The sequence below is a fragment of the Staurois parvus genome, unplaced genomic scaffold (genome assembly GCF_062004578.1).
Source record: "Staurois parvus isolate SC_StPar_1 unplaced genomic scaffold, SC_StPar_1.0 ptg002140l, whole genome shotgun sequence".
Classification (NCBI taxonomy): Eukaryota; Metazoa; Chordata; class Amphibia; order Anura; family Ranidae; genus Staurois; species Staurois parvus.
In genome coordinates this window covers 1397203-1418407 of record NW_028319936.1, presented here as the reverse complement: position 1 = coordinate 1418407, position 21205 = coordinate 1397203, and the positions used below count along the sequence as shown (strand labels likewise).

Sequence of the window (21205 nt, the reverse complement as noted above, 5' to 3'; positions counted from 1 at the left end):
CCTACCTCCAATCCGATCCAGTCTGGAAAAAAAAATACAGAAGGGGATCATCCACTTCCTTTACGTGGAACAAATCAGAGGGCAGTTGGGTGTGAACTGACAGTAAAGTCCGTTTACTCCTAACTGCCCACAGAGCAGAGTGAGCTCTGTAAGTGTCCGCTTTGCAGAAGTTGACTTATCCTCCTGGTCTGCTCAGTAGTGATGGGCCGAACACCCATGTGTTCAGTTTGCACTCGAATGTTTGAACCCAATTGAATGTTCGACCGCAAACTTCAAACTCAATGCAAGTCTATGGGACTCAAAGTTGTTAATTCAAAATTGCAAATTTTGAAGGCTTATATGCAAGTTATTGGCCATAAAAGGGGTATGGGGACTCGGGTACTGCCCTGAGGGACATGAATCATCGAAAAACAAAATGAAAAAAAAAACAGTTTTTAAAGGGGCAGTCATTCTTTACTGCTTACACCCCGGTCACATGCCAGGCGACTTGCAAATCGTATGCCAAGTCACACCCTATTGTCCGTTATGAGAATGGTCATATCGGTCTGGTATCGACTTGGTCAGAGCCGCACTGATTTCTAAAGTAGTACATGCACTACTTTTGTTGCGATTTGCATAGACATCTGTGTCAGATGTCTTGCAAATCGCAACTGAAATTGGCAAGTCACCCAATTTTGAAATCGTGCGACTTCACTGTAAGTTGCACGATTTCAAAATCGGCTTTGATGTGACCTGAGGCCTAAATTTGAACTACCTGCAAAGTTGAACATCTGTACAATGAACCTACTGAAACAGGACTGACATTTTTTTTAAAAATAAGAAAAAAAAAAAAAAAAAACAGCGTGAGGTCCCTCCCCTAATCCTTACCAGACCCTTTAGGTCTGATAGGAAGGTTAGGAGGGATCCCACAGTAAAAAAAAGTTTTTAAAAAAAGTGCGTGGCGTTCCCCTTAAAAGTCCTACCATGCCCTTTAGGCCTGGTAGGAGTTTTAAGGGGAACCCTACCTCCCACAAAATCGGGGAGAAAAGTGCGTGGGGTTCCCCCTAAAAGCCATACCAGGCCTTTTAGGCCTGGTAGGACTTTTAAAGGGAACCCCACCCCCAAAAAATGGGGGGAACAAAGCGTGGGGTCCACCTAAATTCCTACAGGACCCCTGATCAGAGCAAAGGCCTGGCAGGGCAGGAAGGGGGGTGGGGGGGTGATCAAGCACCCCCCCTGCCCTCAGCATTATTTAAAGGGGTGCCCTTATGCTAATGAGCCCCCCTGCCCAGAGACCCCCTCACCACCAGGTCAGGGTTGTGGGGAAGAGGCCCTTGTCCCCATGCTGAGGGCATGTGGTATGGTAAGCCGCAGGAATGGGGGGCGCTAAATCGTCCCCTCCTTTCCTGCCCTGCCAGGCCTGTGCTCGGATCAAGGGTCCTGTAGAACTTAGGGGGGAACCCCACACTTTTTTCCCCCATTTTTGGAGGTGGGGTTCCCCTAAAAGTCTTACTAGGCCTATAGGGTCTGGTAGGGCTTTTAGGGTGAACCCATGCACTTTTTTAAATATTTTTTACTGTGGGGTCCCTCCTAACCTTCCTACCAGACCTAAAGGATCCCTAAGGGGGGACCCCATGCTGTTTTTTTCAATGTCATTTAAAAAAAAAAAGTCAGTTCTGCGGCAGCAGGTTCTGTACATTGAAGAAAAAAAAATGGAAACAGTGGTGACGCAGAAGCATTGTAAAACACAATGACATTTCACTGACTTGACTTTACTACAGCAACACACTACACAAGGCTGCTGTGTAAGCAGCCTTATATAGTGTGGGGTGTGGACTTAGCCATGAGCCATGATTGGCCAAAGTCACTGTGACTTTGGCCAATCATGGCTCTCACAGTGCATTATGCTGTGATTGGCCAAAGTAATGCACCTGACCGGTCAGGTGCATTGCTTTGGCCAATCATGGCGCTCACAGTGCGTTGTGCTGTGATTGGCCAAAGGAATGCACCTGACCGGTCAGGTGCATTGCTTTGGCCAATCTTGGCTCTCACAGTGCGTTGTGCTGTGATTGGCCAAAGCAATGTACCTGACCGGTCAGGTGCATTGCTTTGGCCAATCTTGGCTCTCACAGTGCACTGTGAGAGCGCAGTGCATCGTGGGGTGCTCAGTGCGTGAACAGCCTGGTGAATGCCCTTACTGTTCGTGTGTTTGGTGAACGGCCTATGTTCGAGCCCAACACTACTGATCAGCAGAATATCAGCGGACAGATCCCCTGCTGAACAAAACAGAGGGGCCTTATACACCGAAGCCTGATTTGGATCCTGAGAAGAAGCCCAAGCAAATACAGAAAGAAAATCAATCTGTTTGCCAATGGTTCCATGAGAACTGTTCTCATACACTCCCTAAGGGATGGAAGGCAGCAGCGCTAACCACTCTTATATCCAAATATTGGCTGACACACCACAAACTATTGATCCCACAAGGAATGCCAGTAGATGGAACAACTGCCATGACCCCTAAAAGCTGTGCAGTTGGCAGTATCCTTTCTGCTTGATCCAGGTGCACATATATAGTAGATTTATAGTTTGACAGTATATAGTCTTCCTATTTGAGCCCTGATTTTATTTTTAAGACCAGCTACCTTCTAAGCATGAGAGAATAACTTGTAAATACTATTATTACATGATCATTTGCAATCATAGCTTGTTGTAATCCTCATGGAATGTCTTGAAATCTACTAGTGACCTATAGCACAGTGTTTTCGGAAATCGCCCATACATACAAATCTATAGCTGCATTCCTGGATTGCTCCTCCCACTCTCACAATAGGCTTCACCATGAAACCAGAGCACATTGGACAAAGGTTAGTAGAGTAGAGCAGGAAGGGAGTTACATAAACCACAGTGCAGTGTTCCTCTGCAGAAACAACATCTACAGCTATGACTGCAGACAGCATCGACGATATACTACCCCGGGATTTCGCCTATGTCATCTTCAGCTTCATCTACAGCTATGTCGTAATTATGTATCTTGGTATAAACGTGGGAAAAGCCAGGAAGAAGTATGGAGTCAAGGTAATCATCCAAAGACAGGTTTAGAGGATGCAGGGAGAGTTTGTTGTTATTGTAGCTAGCTCTTTAAAGACAATGATCTACATCACTCAGCTAGCTATTTTGAAATACAAATGTCAGAATTTCTTTTATATTTTTTTAGAAGCTTTAGGGTTTATTACGCTTCTGTGAATTTTAAAGGATCTACACTCTTTATCCCATGCAACTGCTATCTGGAGCTTTGCACTGAGAAAATATGAATTTGGGGCGGGTCAGTGACTTGTTTCAACCAGTTCAAAACTGAAAAAAAGGGAAACACTTTTTTTTTTAGATGTGTAATCAATGCAACGTTGTTGACATATTGATTATAATGTTATTGTATGATTTATTTATTTATAATGTAGATGATCATCGTAACAAATAGTCTAACATGCTACTATTGGAGGCAGGAGGAACCTCACTGCACCTTGAGATTATTTCGGCTGTATTCACGCCTATCCACATAAAGTGACACAAGTGAATTGTGTTTGTATCCACAACACAATGCGCAAAATATGTGTTACTATTTATTCTGAAAAGCCCCTCACCCCCAAATCAGTGTAAACAAGTGGATCAGCACTACAGCACACCAATAGCTCAGATGTTACACACACCCTCTATGCTTTATGGTATGTTGCCCAAAAGTAGTACAGGTCTGATTTTGTGTTTGCTGAGGCATGTTAAAGCAGATCTTCGATTGCAATGGGGCTGCTTCTGCATTGCAAGGGTTAAATGCTCATTCATGTCTAGGGACCTGGAAAAAGCACTTTTAGCCCCTGTTCATGTTTGATTCAAATGCGATTCAGTGCGGTGCAATTTGAACCCATTCATTTTGAATTAGTAAGGTTAGCAGCACTGCATTCTAGTGTGACCTAGCCGAAGTTACCTGATCTCCCAGTAGCCAGTGTCCTCAAGTCCAGTGCTGGGCTATGGTCTCTATTTGATGGAGTTGGTGGATCTCTTGCCCTCAGAATGTAGAGAAGAAGAGACTGTGGGCACTGAAATAGCAGCATCCATGGCCTGCAGGAGCAGCCGATCAGGCCTTTTCTGATCCCCAGACATAAATTAGCCCTTTTAACCCTTGCAATACAAGGGCAGCCCCATTGCAAGGGGGACTTCTTGTTTATTTATTTCAGATACTTATATAGCACCGTCAATTTACGCAGAGCTTTACATATATATTGTACATTCACATCAGTCCCTAACCCTCAAGGGGTGTACAATCTAAAGTCCCTAATTCACATTCATAAATACACATACTAGGGTCAATTTAAACAGGATCCAATTAACCTACCAGCATGCCTTTTGGAGTGTGGAAGGAAACTGGAGTACCCCGAGGAAACCCAGGCAGGCACAGGGAGAACATGCAAACTCCAGGAAGGTGGTGCCGTGGTTGGGATTTGAACCGACAACCCTAGCACTGCCAGGCAGAAGTGCTAACCATTTAGCCACTGTTTTCCCCAGAGTTCAGCTTCATCTTTAAAAATAAAATGTATTACAGAAGAGAAATGCTAGGTCTCTTCTGCAATAACCTACCTACCTGTTAACAATCTTCTTTAAGCTCACCATACACTATACAATCAGATTGTGCAATCTCCTTTAGATCCACCATCAATTATGTAGTGCAAGGGCCTGCCAGATTGTGTCCTGCAGTTATATAGTTTTGGTAAAATTAAAGGAGATTGTGCAATCAGATTGTATAGGGTCTGGCCACCTTTAGAGTGCAAATTAACTGCATATCATAGGTGCTGGAATGAAATAACTCCTGTGCACGTGTACAGGAGTTACAATATGTCATTCTGGCCCAGCCAATCAAGATGGCTGAAGATCCAGCACCTAAAAAGCGATTAGGCGAGATGTCAGCAGCGACAAGTTTAATTCTACTTTATTGGCTCACAAAAGTGGAAACATGGGTTCTCTTAACCAAATACACCTCAATGTGCTAAAATATTTTTACATCAACAAGTATTAAAAGGTTTAAATCAACTATAATGAGGTCTGTTTTATAAAGCAGTTCACATTCTGTAATCATTCACTCCTTTTGACAGTCAATTTTCTTCTGGTGTAGCACAAGTTGTAGGCCATTGTTACCATTCACTTTTTTCAAGATTTGTCAACTTTTGCCTGTTGAGTGCAGTTGTTTATGGACATCGCCCTTTATACATGGGCCCCATAGATTTGTATTCTATTAATGTAAAATTTAGCACAGCCATAGATGGCAGATCTTGTAAAAGATCTTGAAGACCATAACTATAACAAATACTCAATGTCATACCATATTAACTGCAGTGCTGTGTTTGAGTCACTGTAGTTTTCTTTTCCATTGGATTGGTCACCATGCTAGAAAATCTGTTGAACCTGTGCTTGCTTAGATAAAATTGACAAAATAAAATCTACTTTCTTTCTATGAAGTTCTGTTTCTGGACATTCCTTATGAACAGCTCACTTTATGTTCATGTGTTCCAGAAAGAATTACTTGCCACTATAGAACACTTCTTGTCTATGATATAGTGTAATACAGGGTTGTAGGAAGAGAACATACTTCCAAAACTGTCCCCAATTTCTTAATAGTAAGAGGTCTTAAAGTAGAACTACAGCCATTTTTTTAGTTTTGAGTGGAGAGAGATTAGAATACCTGTCAGACTTTTATTTCTCCCATTAGACAGTTGTCACCAGAGTAAAGCGGAACCTATCCAAAATAGTACGCTAGTTCTAGTGACCCTGGTGGCAGCCAGGGATTCCCTCATGTTTGAATGATTTTCTCCCACTTCCTGTTTTGTCACTTGGACAAGAGATGAAGGGAAATCTCCACAATGGGACACAGATGGAAAAAAACAGACAGAAGTTATAACCCTCCCTTACTCATTATACAAAATTAAATTAAAAGTTTTGGCCCTAGTTCTACTTTAGTCTGATCATTGAAATCTTCACACTGATCAATGGTTTCTCTCCTACGTACAATTTTGTTATCGGATACTGCTAGTAGTCTGTCGCAGACTTCTTGAGGCTAAATACTAAGTGACATCACTAATAGCTGCCTGCCAAACCATGTATTCGCAGCTATAAGTAAATAAAAACTGGATGTAAGGTTGTTTTGCATTTCTTTGAAATCCAACAGCACTATTTACAGTAGCTTAGCCCTCTGGGAGTTTTCTACTTTCAATAAATGTGCCATTTCTTGTATTCAATAGAAAAATCCGAATGGCACCTTTTATGGATCCTTTTTCCCTTGGCTCACAGTGCTGCCTTGTGTGGGCAGAATACCATCATTTCCATAGGGATCACTGGTTGAGTGTTTGATTTGGCTCAAGATCTTGGCTCACCTGCAACTAATGCTTCAGTATTCAATAACTTCTGAAATGTCCTTATGAACTTAACCTTTTACCTGAAATATAAATATATCTGTAAATGCCCCACCTAGGTACAGAAACCTTTTTTGAAGTTGCAGGGTCTTAAGTCCGATTTCTCTCGTCATGTGACTGTGTCACAAGTCACATCCCAAGTCGCACCAGGGATTGATCTAGCCAATCTTATCGGGGTGTGCAGTATAAAAAGTCAAGGAGCATAATGTCAATATTGTGACAGAGTTGCAGGTGACCAGTATTCCCTGTTCACTAATGCCTGGTTTACTCTAGTGTGATCATTTATGAACCAAAATCTCATCACATTTTATCGAAGTCTATGGCCCACAAAATCACACTGCACTGCGCCAAAGTAGCACAGGATCTTTCTCCAAACTCACATCACAATTGCATTGATGTAAACAGCCACCACTGAAAACAATGCTATTTTATTGTCATTTGATTCTGTGCAATGCAATTAAAATCAGAAACTTCACTAGCGTAAACCTGGCATCAACACACTTCACTACCCAGAGTCACCCAGAAATAACATCTGACAGACAGAGGCAGTGCAGGAGTGAACAATGAACGCTAGTATATATTAGATTAGGATGCATAAAAAGAACCTGTGCTTCCTTATATCAAGTATCCCTGTCAGAGCATCTCCCCCCCCCCCCTTACATCAGGGGTCCTCATCAGAGTCTTTACATCTTTACATCCCCCCCTCTTTACATCAGGTGTCTCCATCAGTTTGCCCCTTACATCAGGTTCTCCATCAGATTGTCCCCTTACATCAGGTGTTCCCATCAGAGTAGAGTGCCTCTTTGCATCAAAGTACTACCTTATATTAGCTATTCAAGCCACAGTGCTCCCTTATATCAGCTGCCCCATCAAAATGCCCACTTACATCAAATATCCCCATCAGAGTCCCCGTTACATCAAATGTCCCCATCTGAATACCTGCTATCATCAACTATCCACATCAGAGTGCCCCCTTACATCAACAGGCCCCTTCAGATCCCCCCCTTCATTATCCCTATCAGCGTGCCCCTTACATCAGGTGTCTCCATCAGAGTTACCCATTACATCAGGTGTCCCTATCAGAGTACCCCTCGCATCAACCAGAGTACCTCCTTACATCAACTATCCACATCAGAGTACCCTCTTACATCAACTGCCCCATCAAAGTCCCCCTTACATCAATTGTCCCCATTAGACTCCCTCTTTCCCCATCAGAGTGCCCCATTACATCAGATTTCCCCATCAGATTGCCCCCTTACATCATGTGTCCCCATCAGATTGCCCCTTACATCGGTGTCCCTGTCAGAGTGCCCCCTACATTAGTTGTGCCCATCAGAGATCCTTCTTACATCAGTTGTCCCCATTAGAGTCCCCCCTTATATCCATTGCCCCGATCAAAATGCCTCACTAATCAGTGGGTGCACGCTTGGAGACTTGGGGGGGGTTCACAGCCCACCCCAGCAGCCCTCTAGATCCAGGCTGGAGTTATACCAATAAACTAGGGCCAAATGGATGCGGATAATATACTTTACAATGCCCATATTTTGGGGAAAGCCATGGTAATCATACATTGAATTTCCAGATAAGGGAGATTAGAAAGGCTTCATTCAAAGTACAAGTTTGCAGTGTTCATCTGTGAGCCCTCCACTAAAACTGCAAGTCATGGTTACTATGTTAAAAACGCCTATAACTCCACATGGGTGTGGTGTAACTAGTTTATCCAGATATGCAGTAGGATAATGCTGTAAACATAGGAAAAAATAATTTGATAGCACAGATGCATATAGGATTCCTGCTGCAAGAGCTTTCTAAAATATATATAGGTGAATTATATCTTTAAAGTTAAGTAAAGCGAGATTATTCAGAAATGTCACATAAGATAAACAGCATCATTAAAGATAAAAAGTATATACAAATAAAAGTTTTTGGTCCAAATTCAGTTAAATGCCATATTCAAGTTTTAGTTAGCGATGTCTTGTTTTTTTCTCTCATTGGTATAAATTCTACTGTCATTTCTGTTATTTTATTACAGTATCCCCAGATGTATTCAGACAAAGAGAATGTGTTTAACTGTATTCAGAGAGCTCATCAGAATACATTAGAAGTGTATCCCGCCTGGCTGATCTTTCAGCTTATTGCAGGACTTGCATTTCCGGTAAGTAACTGTATATACTGCAAGCACATTTCCCATTTTCTAAAGGTACCCAGCCAAATCCAGCTGCTTACCCTGATGTCAACTAGCCAGATCTTTACAAAATGTAAAGTGTATATAAACCCCAAAACAAAAATGTAATGTGTTGCAGCTTACCAAACTTTAAACATGGTGACTGCATTTGTTTACTGTTTGTATGCTTTTCTCCTTTATTTTCATCTGGTGATCAGCCTAATAACACTTTTATATTAGGGTGTCTCTGGATGGGGAAGCAACAGAGCCACCTTTGGACAGCAGCATTGGCAATCTGGGGATAGGGTAGTTTTAAATGTAGTAGCAGATTTAGATGGACTTCACTATCAAATTAAAATGAACTCCATAGTTTGAATGAGATTTTCTTCATATTTTTGGACATTCAAAAATGTGTGCCTACTGGGTGCAGGTTCCACATTCCACTTATGCAATAACAGCTGCTCATGTGCCTCAGGAGATTGGCCCTTGCTTACTGAGCCTTGTGAATTCCTTGCAGCCAGGATATTGCTTGGTATTTTGCTGTATTATGCTAGAAAGGCCATTGTCCTCCACTGGAAATCTCCTATGCCACCAATTCTATTGGAGGTCTATCATAAATGCTGCTCTTCCCTTGTACAAGGCTGCATTTAACAACTGAGGATGTCTCTCTTACTCTCTAAGAAAGTGTGGCCCCAGGGTTTGAATAACTCCAATACTGTGGTTCTGCCTTTTTTGTTATGATACTTGGGCTGTTGCGTAGTGCCCTAGGCATTTTGATGCCTATCAATCCAAGATGACTTCACCTTTCATATTTTGCTCCTACGAAGTTTCAGCTTATTAGGAACTTGTCTTCTGCTGATGCATGGCCAAGAGATTGCTCCTCTTGCTTGTATTGTTTTAGTTGAGTAGGTTCTTCTGACCAGAATCTACTGCCAAATTCTATGCTTTAAAGGACGCTTGGAAGTCCTATACATTGTCTTTAATCCTGTGGGTGACGTTGAGGGAATGGAGAGCAACTAGCTTGTTAGTCTGTCTATTGTTGGTGTATTGGTGAACTATAATGGTTCCTTGTGTCTTCTATTTGTAAAACTCAATAAAATAGAATTTATTTAAACAAAACTGTAAGGCTAGGTTCATATCTGTGCAGGTTGTTCCCTTTGTCTGTCTGAACCTGTACCTGCAGCCGCCCGTAAAAAGATACACGCTGTATGCGTGTGGGTGCCATTAATCCTAACAACACGCAATGGGAACGACACTGCACTTGGGGTTCCCATGCTGGCTGTGATTCTAGAAGTGGTGCAGGGGCCTTTTCCCTGCATTTCAGTAGGCACAGCAGCCTATTCAAATGAATAAGCTGCTGTTCCAGCACAAAACTTGGCTCACAGAGCCGCATAAGTGTGAACTTAGGCTAATTAAAAAATGCGGAAAGGCAGTTTTTAATGCAGAAGAGATAAATTATATCTCTTCTGTATTATAGTTTCTTACCAGCCTGTGCGCAATGTGCTCTGAGCTGCCCAGACTTGCCATCCCATTTTGATCCCTGCCATGATGAGTGAGCTCTGCAAGAGTGGAAGTGATGTCATCTTGGCCCAGCCAATGAAAAAGGTCAAAGATTGGTACTGGCTGGTGAGGGTGCTCTGGGACATTACAAAGCTAGAGTGGGGGTAAGTATTGTTCAGCATTAAGAAGCTACAGAAACAATTTTTCTTCTTTTGGGGTAAATGTTTTACGTAAAAAGGCAGACAGAGGGCAAAGGACCAGTTACCATTATTGCCCATGAACACTCTGCAGCTGATCCTTTCCTTGTTACAGACCTGCCATGCCTTGTTTTGAGCTGTGTCTCTATATGGAGGTTGTCATCATGACAGAGACAAGGCTTTACTTCCTCATGTCAAAGCCAACAGCAGTTAGAACTGTGGGTACCACAATAGTGACATCACCAAATCTCACTCCTGATCTCCAGATAACAGTCAGAGACAGCAGTGATTTCACACTGCAGATATACAGTTAGGCAGTAGGGACACGTGTGCCTAGGCACACTTACGTATCAGGAAGTTCATTGCTAATGTATTATATATTCCCTATAATATATTGAATATTTACTTTTTGAGTTCAAGCTCACTTTAAGCAGTTTAGCAAGAGTTTTTTTTGAAGATTAACTATGATAAGCTGCAAAGCCGTGTTACATAGTAATGATTGCAGCCTCAGCAAACCTCATTCAAGCCATGCCCCCAACATGCTTTGCCCTGCCCCGAACTTGATCATGTGGGTGGGGGTTTCTACTGGCAGTGGGTTGAGGTACAGTGCCTTACTGTACTTAGTATTCATACCCCTTGAAATCTTCCATATTTTGTCATGTTACAACCAAAAACATAAATGTTTTTTATTGGGATTTTATGTGATAGACCAACACACAGTGGCACATAATTGTGAAGTGGAAGGAAAATGATAAATGGTTTTCATGGTATTAAAAATTTTTAGAAATAAATATCTGAAAAGTGTGACATGCATTTGTATTCAGCGCCCCGGAGTCAATACTTTGTAGAACCACCTTTCACTGCAATTACAGCTGCTTGTCTTTTTGGGTATGTCTCTACCAGCTTTGCACATCTAGAGAGTGACATGTTTGCCCATTCCTCTTTGTAAAATAGCTCAAGCTCTGTCAGTTTGGATGGAGAGCATCTGTGAACAGCAATTTTCAAGTCTTGCCACAGATTCTCAATTGGATTTAGGTCTGGACTTTGACTGGGCCATTCTAGCACATCAATATGCTTTGATCTAAACCATTCCATTGTAGCTCTGGCTGTATGTTTAGGGTCATTGTCCTGCTGAAAGGTGACCCTCCGCCTCAGTCTCAAGTCTTTTGCACACTCTTACAGGTACTCTAAGATTGCCCTGTATTTGGCTCCATCCATCTTCCCATCAACTCTGACCTGTTTCCCTGTCCCTGCTGAAGAAACGAATCCCCACAACATGATGCTGCCACCACCACGTTTCACGGTGGGGATGGTGTGTTCAGGGTGATGTGCAGTGCTAGTTTTCCGCCACACATAACACTATGCTTTAAGGCCAAAAAGTTCAATTTTGGTCTCATCTGACCAGAGCACCTTCTTCCACATCTTTGCTGTGTCCCCCACATGGCTTCCCACAAACTGCAAACGTGACTTCTTATGGCTTTCTTTCAACAATAGTTTTCTTCTTGCCACTCTTCCATAAAGGCCAGATTTGTGGAATGCACGACTAATCGTTGTCCTGTGTACAGATTCTCCCACCTGAGCTGCAAATCTCTGCAGCTCCTTCAGAGTTACCATGAGCCTCTTGGCTGCTTATCTCATTAACCACATGCCTACTTTTACCCCCTTCTTGCCCAGGCCAATTTTCAGATTTCAGTACTGTTGCACATTGAATGACAATAGCGCGGTCATGCAACATTGTACCCATATGAAAATTTTATAATTTTTTCCAAATAGAGCTTTCTTCTGGTGGAATTTCACCACTGGGGTTTTTATTTTTTGCACTATAAACAAACAAAGAGCAAAACATTTGAAAAAATGTTTTTCTTTGTTTCTATTATAACATTTTGCAAACAGGTAATTTTTCTCCTTCACTGATGTGCGTTGATGAGGCAGTACTGATAGGTGGCACTGATGAGGCGGCACAGGTGGGCACTGATGATGCTGCACTGATATGCAGCAATGATGGGCACTGACTGGCGGCAATGGTGGGTGGCACTGATGGGCACTGGGTGGCATTAGTGGGCGGTACTGCTGGGCACTGATAATCTGTGACATTCTGACAACTGTATTAACTTTGTGATCTGCTGTGTCATTGGCTGATCACGTGGTAAAAGGCCGCTAGGACACAGCGATCACTGACAGCGCCGGGTGCACGCCGCTGAGGGTCACGGGGGGCACATTCTAGGAGGACATCATATGATGCCCTCCCAGAACTGGACAACCACGCTGTACCCGTTGTTCGGCTATAGCGCTGTTGTAAAGTGATTAATGCTCTCCTTCCTGGCCTGTCGGTTTAGGTGGACGGCCACTTCTTGGTAGGTTTGCAGTTGTGCCATATTCTTTCCATTTTCGGATGATGGATTGAACAGTGCCCCATGAGATGTTCAAAGCTTGGGGTAGTTGTTTTATAACCTATCCCTGCTTTAAACTTCTCCACAACTTTATCCCTGACCTGTCTGGTGTGTTTCTTGGCCTTCATGATGCGGTTTGTTCACTAATGTTCTCTAACAAACCTCTGAGGGCGTCACAGAACAGCTGTATTTATACTGAGATTACATTGCACACAGGTGGACTCTATTTACTAATTAGGTGACTTCCGAAGGCAATTGGTTCCACTGCATTTTAGTTAGGAGTATCAAAGAAAAGGGGGCTGAATACAAATGCACGCCACATGTTTCAGTCATTTATTTGTAATAAATGTTTTTAATTTTCCTTCCACTTCACAATTATGTTCCACTTTATGTTGGTTAGCACATAAAATCCCAATAAAATACTCTTACGTTTTGACTGTAACATGACAAAATGTGGAAAATTTTCAAGGGGTATGAATACTTTTTCAAGGCACTGTATATACCATCATAAGTGGCTCATATACAGTAATTAATTAAACTGGCAACACCTGGAAGTGTCTAAAGAAAGTAAAAGAATGAATGGGAAAGAAAAGTGCGCTGTGTAAAATGTGATGCCTCTCTCTTGGTAACTACCCACAGATTCCTCATCCATGGCAGGAAATATTATTGTGGTAGAGTGGCCCTCAACACTGATCGTTCAGAGACACATGAACACAGGATCAACTCAAAAAATGAAAAAGCAAATAACTGAACAAAAAAACTGAGCTCTAAACCGTAATACTCAGTGGAACCCACTACAGGTTTGGGATAAGCCTGAACAGAGACCCTAAGCTTTCGTTGAGTTCACATGATCATATAAAGTTGCTTGTCACAGCAACTTTTGTGTATGTAAAGCAATTGTTGTCACTGGTAAGCCTAGGGTATATTTAAAGTGCTACTAAACCCTCAACAGTAAAATCAGTATGTATATGCAGTAAAGCATGCTTGTTATACTCACTTTGGAACCTAAGGAGTTAATCCTCCGCACTGTGTAAAAAGGCTGTTTGATCCTGTATTCTCTGATCCTACCCTTCTTCTACTGTCCCCAATCTATCTGCTGATAGTACAGAGCTCTAGGAGTCACTCTGCACATGCTCAGTTTAGTATATACTGCTGGAGAGTTGTTGTTTTTTTTCTTTGGGAGGGTGCATGTGATCGGCACAGGACCAATCCGCACTGTCAAGACAGCCTCATAAGACAGTCAGAGTAGAATGAAATCTCTTCCTACAAGTGTTACCCAGTGCTCAGCTGGACACTGATTGAAATCACAAGACTGCTATATACTGCTGATGAGAAAAGGTATTTAGCAGTATATATTTACTAAAATAATTGCAATTCCATGTTCTGTGTACTGTGGGTGACCAGATATAGTGAATGCAGGGTCCTGGGTTTAATAGTACTTTAAGTGTGGAGAAAAATATGAAAAAATAAATAAAATAAAGAAGGAATTAATTTGCCAAATGTTATACATAGATGTAAGTGTTACTAAAAACAGGACCCTGCATTCACTATATTTGGTCTCCCACAGTACACAGAACATGGAAATTCAATTATTTTAGTAAATATAAACTGATAAATACCTTTTCTCATCAGCAGTTAGAGCAGTCTTGTGACTTCTATCAGTGTTCAGCAGAGCACCAGTTAAAGCTAATAGGAGGAGTTTTCTTTCTGCACTAGGAGAATGCAGAACCCATGAGCTCTGTCTAGACAGTGCTGATTGGCCCTGTGCTGATCACATGCACTCTCCCAAGAAAAAAAAAAACCTTTCTAGCAATACTCACCAAACTGAGTATGTGCAGAGTGTCTCCACACGATGTGTCTTATCAGGAGATAAGAGGGGGACACTGGAAGAAGGGGAGGATCAGTCAAGATCAAACAGCATTTTTACACAGTGCAGATGATTAACCCCATAGGTTCCACAGTGAGTATAACAAGTATGCTTTGCTGCATATACAGACTGATTTTACCGTTGTGGGTTTAGTAACACTTTCACTGTATTCTGTTAGTAGAAGCAATATTTTTGCAATAGTCATCCTTTATGGTTAAGCAATCATTTGTGAGGACTTTTGAGATACAGGAATTGCATAGAACATTTCTAGGTTTATTGCATGTCCTTATAGTGCATATACATTGACAAAGGGAATACATACTGACAACTGGTATAAAAGCTTTTGCAGTATTTTTTGCCTATCATTGCAAAGCTTTAAAGAATTATAGTGGAAGCTTTTTTGGCTGTACTTCTCCTGTGGATCACAGGAGTGCAGTTTGTTCTGCACTCCTATGACCCGTTTTCAGCTGAGAGTGTGCTGAAGCCTGCTGTCGGCTGACATCACTCAGCTAGTCCAGGCCAGGGAAATATCCTGACTATAAAGTCGGGATCAACCCCAGAGTCTGGAGCAGCACATGGCTCAGTCTCTTCCCTCGCCTTACACAGCCCATCACTCCAGTGAGCACTTGGGGGGCAGAGCAGACAGCGGTGACTGACGGTCAACGCTCTCTGCTCAGAGCGGTGGTGAACTCTGTGATCAGTTGTCAGGAGCAATGCTGCATCCACCTAGGTAAGTATAACTGGGGGAAGAATTCAAATCCCTACTTCTTTTAAAGCACTTACAGCATTCATGGTGCACATTTAGCCATATCCAGGCAGGAGTAAGGAAGAATATAGGTAGATATAATTTTAACCACATTGTGGTAAAGACAATCATGAATAATCATGATAAAGCATGAGCATAAAAAGTGTTGTCAAATTTTGCATGTTTTTCTTTTCAAGTTAATCAGTAACAAAAATGGTAAAAATTCAGTTGGTTCATTTAGACTTTAAGGTCACCATTATGGTGAAAAGCCAATAGGAAGTTACTGTAGGCAAAAGGGGGCAGGCCATCCTTCAGCATTTTTTTTCTTTTTTTTACAAAAGTCAGTATTTGCATATTGAAGCTCCTGAAAGAAGATGTATGTTCTAGGTGGCATTTCCAGAAAACGTTGCTGAGGTCTGTTCAGCACAAAGGTCAGGGAGAATACAAAAAGGTGGTTAATTATCACATACAGTGAGGAACAGAAGTATTTGAATACCCTGCGATTTTGCAAGTTCTCCCACTTAGAAATCAGGAAGGGGTCTGAAATTCACATTGTAGGTGCATTCCCACTCTAAGAGACAGAAGTTAAAAAAAAAATTCAGGAAATCACATTGTATGATTTTTAAAGAATTTATTTGTCTTGCACTGCTGAACATAAGTATTTGAACACCTAAGAAACAGCAAGAATTCTGGCTCTCAAAGACCTGTTACTGTGCCTTTAAAAAGTCCACCTCTACTCCACTCAATCTAACTTAGTAGCACCTGTCTGAGCTCTTTAAAGACACCTGTCCACCCCACAGTCAGTCAGACGCCAACTACTACCATGGGCCAGACCAAAGAGCTGTCAAAAGACACCAGAGACAAAATTGTGGACCTCCACAAGGCTGGAAAGGGCTACGGGGCAATTGCCAAGCAGATTGGTGAAAATAGATCAACTGTTGGAGCAATTGTTAGAAAATGGAAGAGGCTAAAGACGACTGTCAGTCTCCCTTGGACTGGGGCTTCATGCAAGATCTTACCTTAGGGGGTATCACTGATGATAAGAAAGGTAAGGAATCAGCCCAGAACTACATGGGAGGAGCTGGTCAATGACATGAAGAGAGCTGGGACCACAGTTTCAAAGGTCATTGTTGGTAGAACGCTACGCTGTTATGGTTTCAAATCATGCATTGCACGGAAGGTTCGCCTGCTCAATTCATCACATGTCCAGGCCCGTCTGAAGTTTGCCAATGACTATCTGGATGATCCAGAGGAGGCATGGGAGAAAGTCATGTGGTCAGATGAGACCAAAGTAGAACTTTTTGGTCTAAACTTCACTCGTCGTGTTTGGAGGAAAAAGAAGAATGAGTTGCATCCCAAGAACACCATCCCTACTGTGAAGCATGGGGGTGGTAACATCATGCTTTGGGGGTGCTTTTCTGCGAAGGGGACAGGACGACTGCACTGTATTAAGGAGAGGATGAATGGGGCCATTTATTGTGAGATTTTGAGAAACAGCCTCCTTCCCTCAGTCACAGCATTGAAGATGGGTCATGGCTGGGTCTTCCAACATGACAACGACCCGAAGCACACAGCCAGGATAACCAAGGAGTGGCTCCGTAAGAAGCATATCAAGGTTCTGGAGTGGCCTAGCCAGTATCCAGACCTAAATCCAATAGAACATCTTTGGAGGGAGCTGAAACTCCGTGTTGCTCAGTGACAGCCCTGAAACCTGACAGATCTAGAGGAGATCTGTGTGGAGGAGTGGGACAAAATCCCTGTTGCAGTGTGTGCAAACCTGGTCAAGAACTACAGGAAACGTTTGACCTCTGTAATTGCAAACAAAGGCTTCTGTACCAAATATTAACACTGATTTTCTCAGGTGTTCAAATACTTATGTTCAGCTGTGCAAGACAAATAAATTCTTTAAAAATCATACAATGTGAATTTTTTTCATAAATTCTGTCTCTCAGAGTGGGAATGCACCTAAAATGTGAATTTCAGACCTCTCCATGATTTCTAAGTGGGAGAACTTGCAAAATCACAGGGTGTTCAAATACTTCTGTTCCTCACGGTACATGTTAATTTACAAAGCTGAGTCACACACTGAGTCCTAACCAAGACCTGGCATGTAGTTTACAAAGCCAAGCTAGAGTCAGAGCTTCAAAATTGCATGTTCCAGGTAAGTGACCCTGTATTAAAGCCACTGAATTAGCATGACATCCATGATAAGTTGTCATTTTAGTGTTAACACTAGCCATTCCAAAATGTATTGTTCATGGTCCCTTACCATTGCCTACAAATTATCTGTAATCAGAACTTGTCTTTTTGAACTAAAATTGTGTAAGTAGAGCATCTAGAAAACATTAGCTATGTACAGGACATATTTATAACACATTTATTCCTTCTTTAGCTTTCTTCTTCTGTTTTGGGAGCAATCTGGGTAACCAGTCGGCTTTCTTACGCCCATGGATACTATACAGGCGGTATGTACCACAGAGAATGATTAGATTGGAAAAGAACATTTTGTGCAGCTCCAGGATCCACAAACAGTGTATCCAAACTTCTACTTTTTTAATTTTGAAGAAACAATTTAAATCATGCTTACTTTATATGAAAAGTTTAAATGCACGAGTAGAGAGGGGTTGGAACACGTATTAGGTTTTTATTGCTGTCTATAGTCTCATTAGAGAGATTCACCCTCTCTAGTTGCCCTGGAGAAAATTACCACCAAAGGAAAAAAACTAAATTGAGTTGTCACCAGCAGGGCTGCTGTTAAAAACCACGGGGCCCCATACAGTCAACTTGACAGGGCCCTCCTCCCCCAAAAAAGCACGGTTTACTATGCTTCAGTTATAAATGAACAGAGTGAGTGATTGGTACCAATCACTTATTGTGTTCATTCGGGAAAGGAAGCGGCTGGTAAATGTGACATATTTACCAGAACCTTTCCCCACTTTGCATCTGAAGGATCCTATTGTGTGCTTGCAGCTGCTGGTGGGAAGGAGAAGAGGAAAGCCGGCAGCACTGCAGGGGTGGGCGCACACGGGGGGCCAGGGCAGCAGGGGGAAAACATATTGTACACAGGGAAGGCGATGGGTGTAGTGGGGGGGGGGGGGTCAGTTAGAGGATCCAATCCCCTTTTTATAGCTCTCTCTGCAGTAGTTGAAAACCAGGGGGAGGGAGAGGAGAAAAAGCCAGCTTTCAGCTTCTGCAGAGAGACCCATACAGGGGATCAGTTCCAGTAATTGACACACCACCACCACCAGCATGCCAATCACCCTCCCTGCCCACATCAGATTAACCCACCCTGCTGGCCTGGGCCCCATACAGGAGGACTGGTGGTACCCCCTTATTTACAGTCCTGGTCACCAGCAGAAGAGTAGAAGGGAAGTATTTAAATGGGGACACTAGTTCTTGTGGCCCTGATCACTTTTGAGGGATTTCCTCTCACCACCACCTTGTAGCTATAGGTCAAGAAGTAAATAGAAATATTCCCAATGGGGCATGTTCTGTCTCTCCAATCTAAGCATTGATAGTGTGATCTCTGTAACTTACAGTTGTGATGAGATAGCGATAACTTCAACCTCAGTTGGATACCACAGTCAGTGACTCAATCGAGATGATATCTTGTAGATCTTGTGAAGTTTATTCCATAAACTGAGAGAATCTTACAACAATGAACATTCGATAGGTCAAAAGATCATAATGTTTCCTGCTCCATGACATAAGGCTAGAGCTGCAATGCCTTACTGGGAAAAGGGTTGGGTTATCTATACAGCATTAACTAAACCAAAGGAAAGGGAGAAGCAGAAACAAAATATAGAAACACTTAAAGGCATATGACAGTCATGTGAAACAGGACAGGACACAAATAGCAAAGTACTGGACAGGTATTATATCCCTCTCGTACCCTATCCAAAATGGGAAAAAAAGCCTCCTTTTCTAATATACAATATAATTTTTGTTCTTTCTTTACAGATCCAGCAAAAAGATACAGAGGTGCTTATGGATACATTGGTCTGTTTGGTGTTGTCATTTTGTCTCTTGTAGCAGGCCTTCAACTCCTTGACGTTGTTTGATCATAAAAATAATCTAGATTTTCTTCTGAAACCGAATTCAAATGTATCAACCCATCTGCCTTACTATTTCTTAAGTAAAAAAAAAAACTTTTTTTTGTCAAAGTAGCACCGTGTCTCTGTGTTTACTTGCAATACAATGTAATTACACTGCATCTGGGTACCACAAAGCATAAAACTCATTTCATTTTAAACAAATGTATTTTTACAATTCAAAGCAAACTCACCCATCCATCCATTTCTCCATGCTTTATTTTCCTGAGAAATCACCTTAAAAAAACTTAAAAAACACTCTCTAACATTTCTGTCCAAGGCCATGTTGAGTAAGGGCAGATGATTCATGTGGCATTTTACTTTCTGGAATCCATCTGCTGTTAGTTGAGTCATGCAGGCAAGAAGGTGTGCTTAGCTGAGGAAACCTCTCCTGAAGACGCCTGGGATGTATGACTTTATTTTGGCCTAGGACAGAAACCTGGAAGTAACTGAAAAAATGGTGAAAAAAAGGTTAAAAAGACCTTCCTATCTATATACTAATGCTAGCAGCAAAAGAATTTAAAATAGTCGTTGATTGAGAGAGTTCTGCTTTAACTAAAAAGATTCTTTTTCTTCAGAAACTGATATGCATATGCTAAATATGCCACTAAAAGTTAGATCCAGCTTGAAATGTTTATTGACCATAAGTCTGTGCTAATACAATATAAAAAATAATATGGTAACTTTCAGAAAGACTGTTAGATGAAATCCTTAAATCGGTATTAAAACAAAAAATGTCATTTATTGCAGCGTACCAATCATTAGATGTTGTGGCGGCATTAGTTTTCTTTTTGTACCCTTTTTCCTCTGTTTTCACCTGGTGATCTGGTCAGTAACACACCTCCGGTATTGGTGAGACACCATTCTGGAGAAATGAGCACAGGAGACAGCAGCAGTGTCAGTCTGGGGGAGAGGTGAGTATTAGATATACTAGCAGATTGAGGAACATTAACAAATTGAAGTCAAACTCCAGCTCACACTTTATAAACAGCAAACAGTTTTTTTTCCCTTTGGGATAAAGATTTCACATGAACAAATCTAAGCTGAAGCTCCAGGCCATCTCTTGCACTTTTTGTTTACATTTTAAAATTAGTATGTTTTGTTAGAATATGTATTAGAACCCTGAAATTTTATATATTCCTTTGAAGCAGCAGCCCTAGAGAATAAATTGGTGATTTTTGCATTTTTTTTTTATGTTACATGGTATTTGTGTGGCAGTTTATCCAATGCACTTTGGGAAAAAAAAAATTTTTAAATTTTATTGCAAAAAAAAAAAAAAACACTGTACATAACCCAATAAAAAAAAATTAGATGATGTTATACCAAGGAAATGGATACCAAACATGTCATGCTTTAAAATTGCGCAGGCCCATGCAATGGCAACAAACTGCGTAAATTTTACTATTCATAGGCGATATTTTAAAAGCCTTTACAGGTTACCAGTGAAGATTTACAGAGGAGGCCTAGTGCTAGAATTACTGCCCATGATCTGACGATCATGGCCATTCCTCACATGTGTGGGACAATCGTTTGTGTGTGTGGAAGATGGACATGTACATTCACCATTGCACACCTGGGGGGAGGGGGGCGGTTATTATGTAATTTTTTTTTAAAGTTTATACATTATTTTTTTTTAACCACTTCCAGTCCGGACACTTTCACCCCCTTCCTGACCAGGGCAATTTTCAGCTTTCAGCGCGATCACACTTTGAATGACAATTGCGCGGTCATGCAACATTGTACCCATATTAATTTTTACCATTTTTTTGAGACAGATAAAATTTTATTTTGGTGGTATTTATTCACCGCTGGGATTTTTA

The 21205-nt window shown here is 41.7% G+C and overlaps 1 protein-coding gene across 1 annotated transcript; it reads left to right on the top strand.

The window, feature by feature from the left end:
• Positions 1–2834: 2834 nt before the first annotated feature.
• Positions 2835–19460, top strand: LOC149432454 (glutathione S-transferase 3, mitochondrial-like). The gene is made up of 4 exons (XM_089665165.1): positions 2835–3054; positions 8464–8586; positions 17687–17759; positions 19255–19460. The coding sequence occupies exons 1-4, from the start codon at positions 2920–2922 to the stop codon at positions 19353–19355; spliced, it is 432 nt and encodes a 143-aa protein (XP_089521291.1). The 5' UTR covers positions 2835–2919; the 3' UTR covers positions 19356–19460.
• The last annotated feature ends 1745 nt before the right edge of the window (positions 19461–21205 follow it).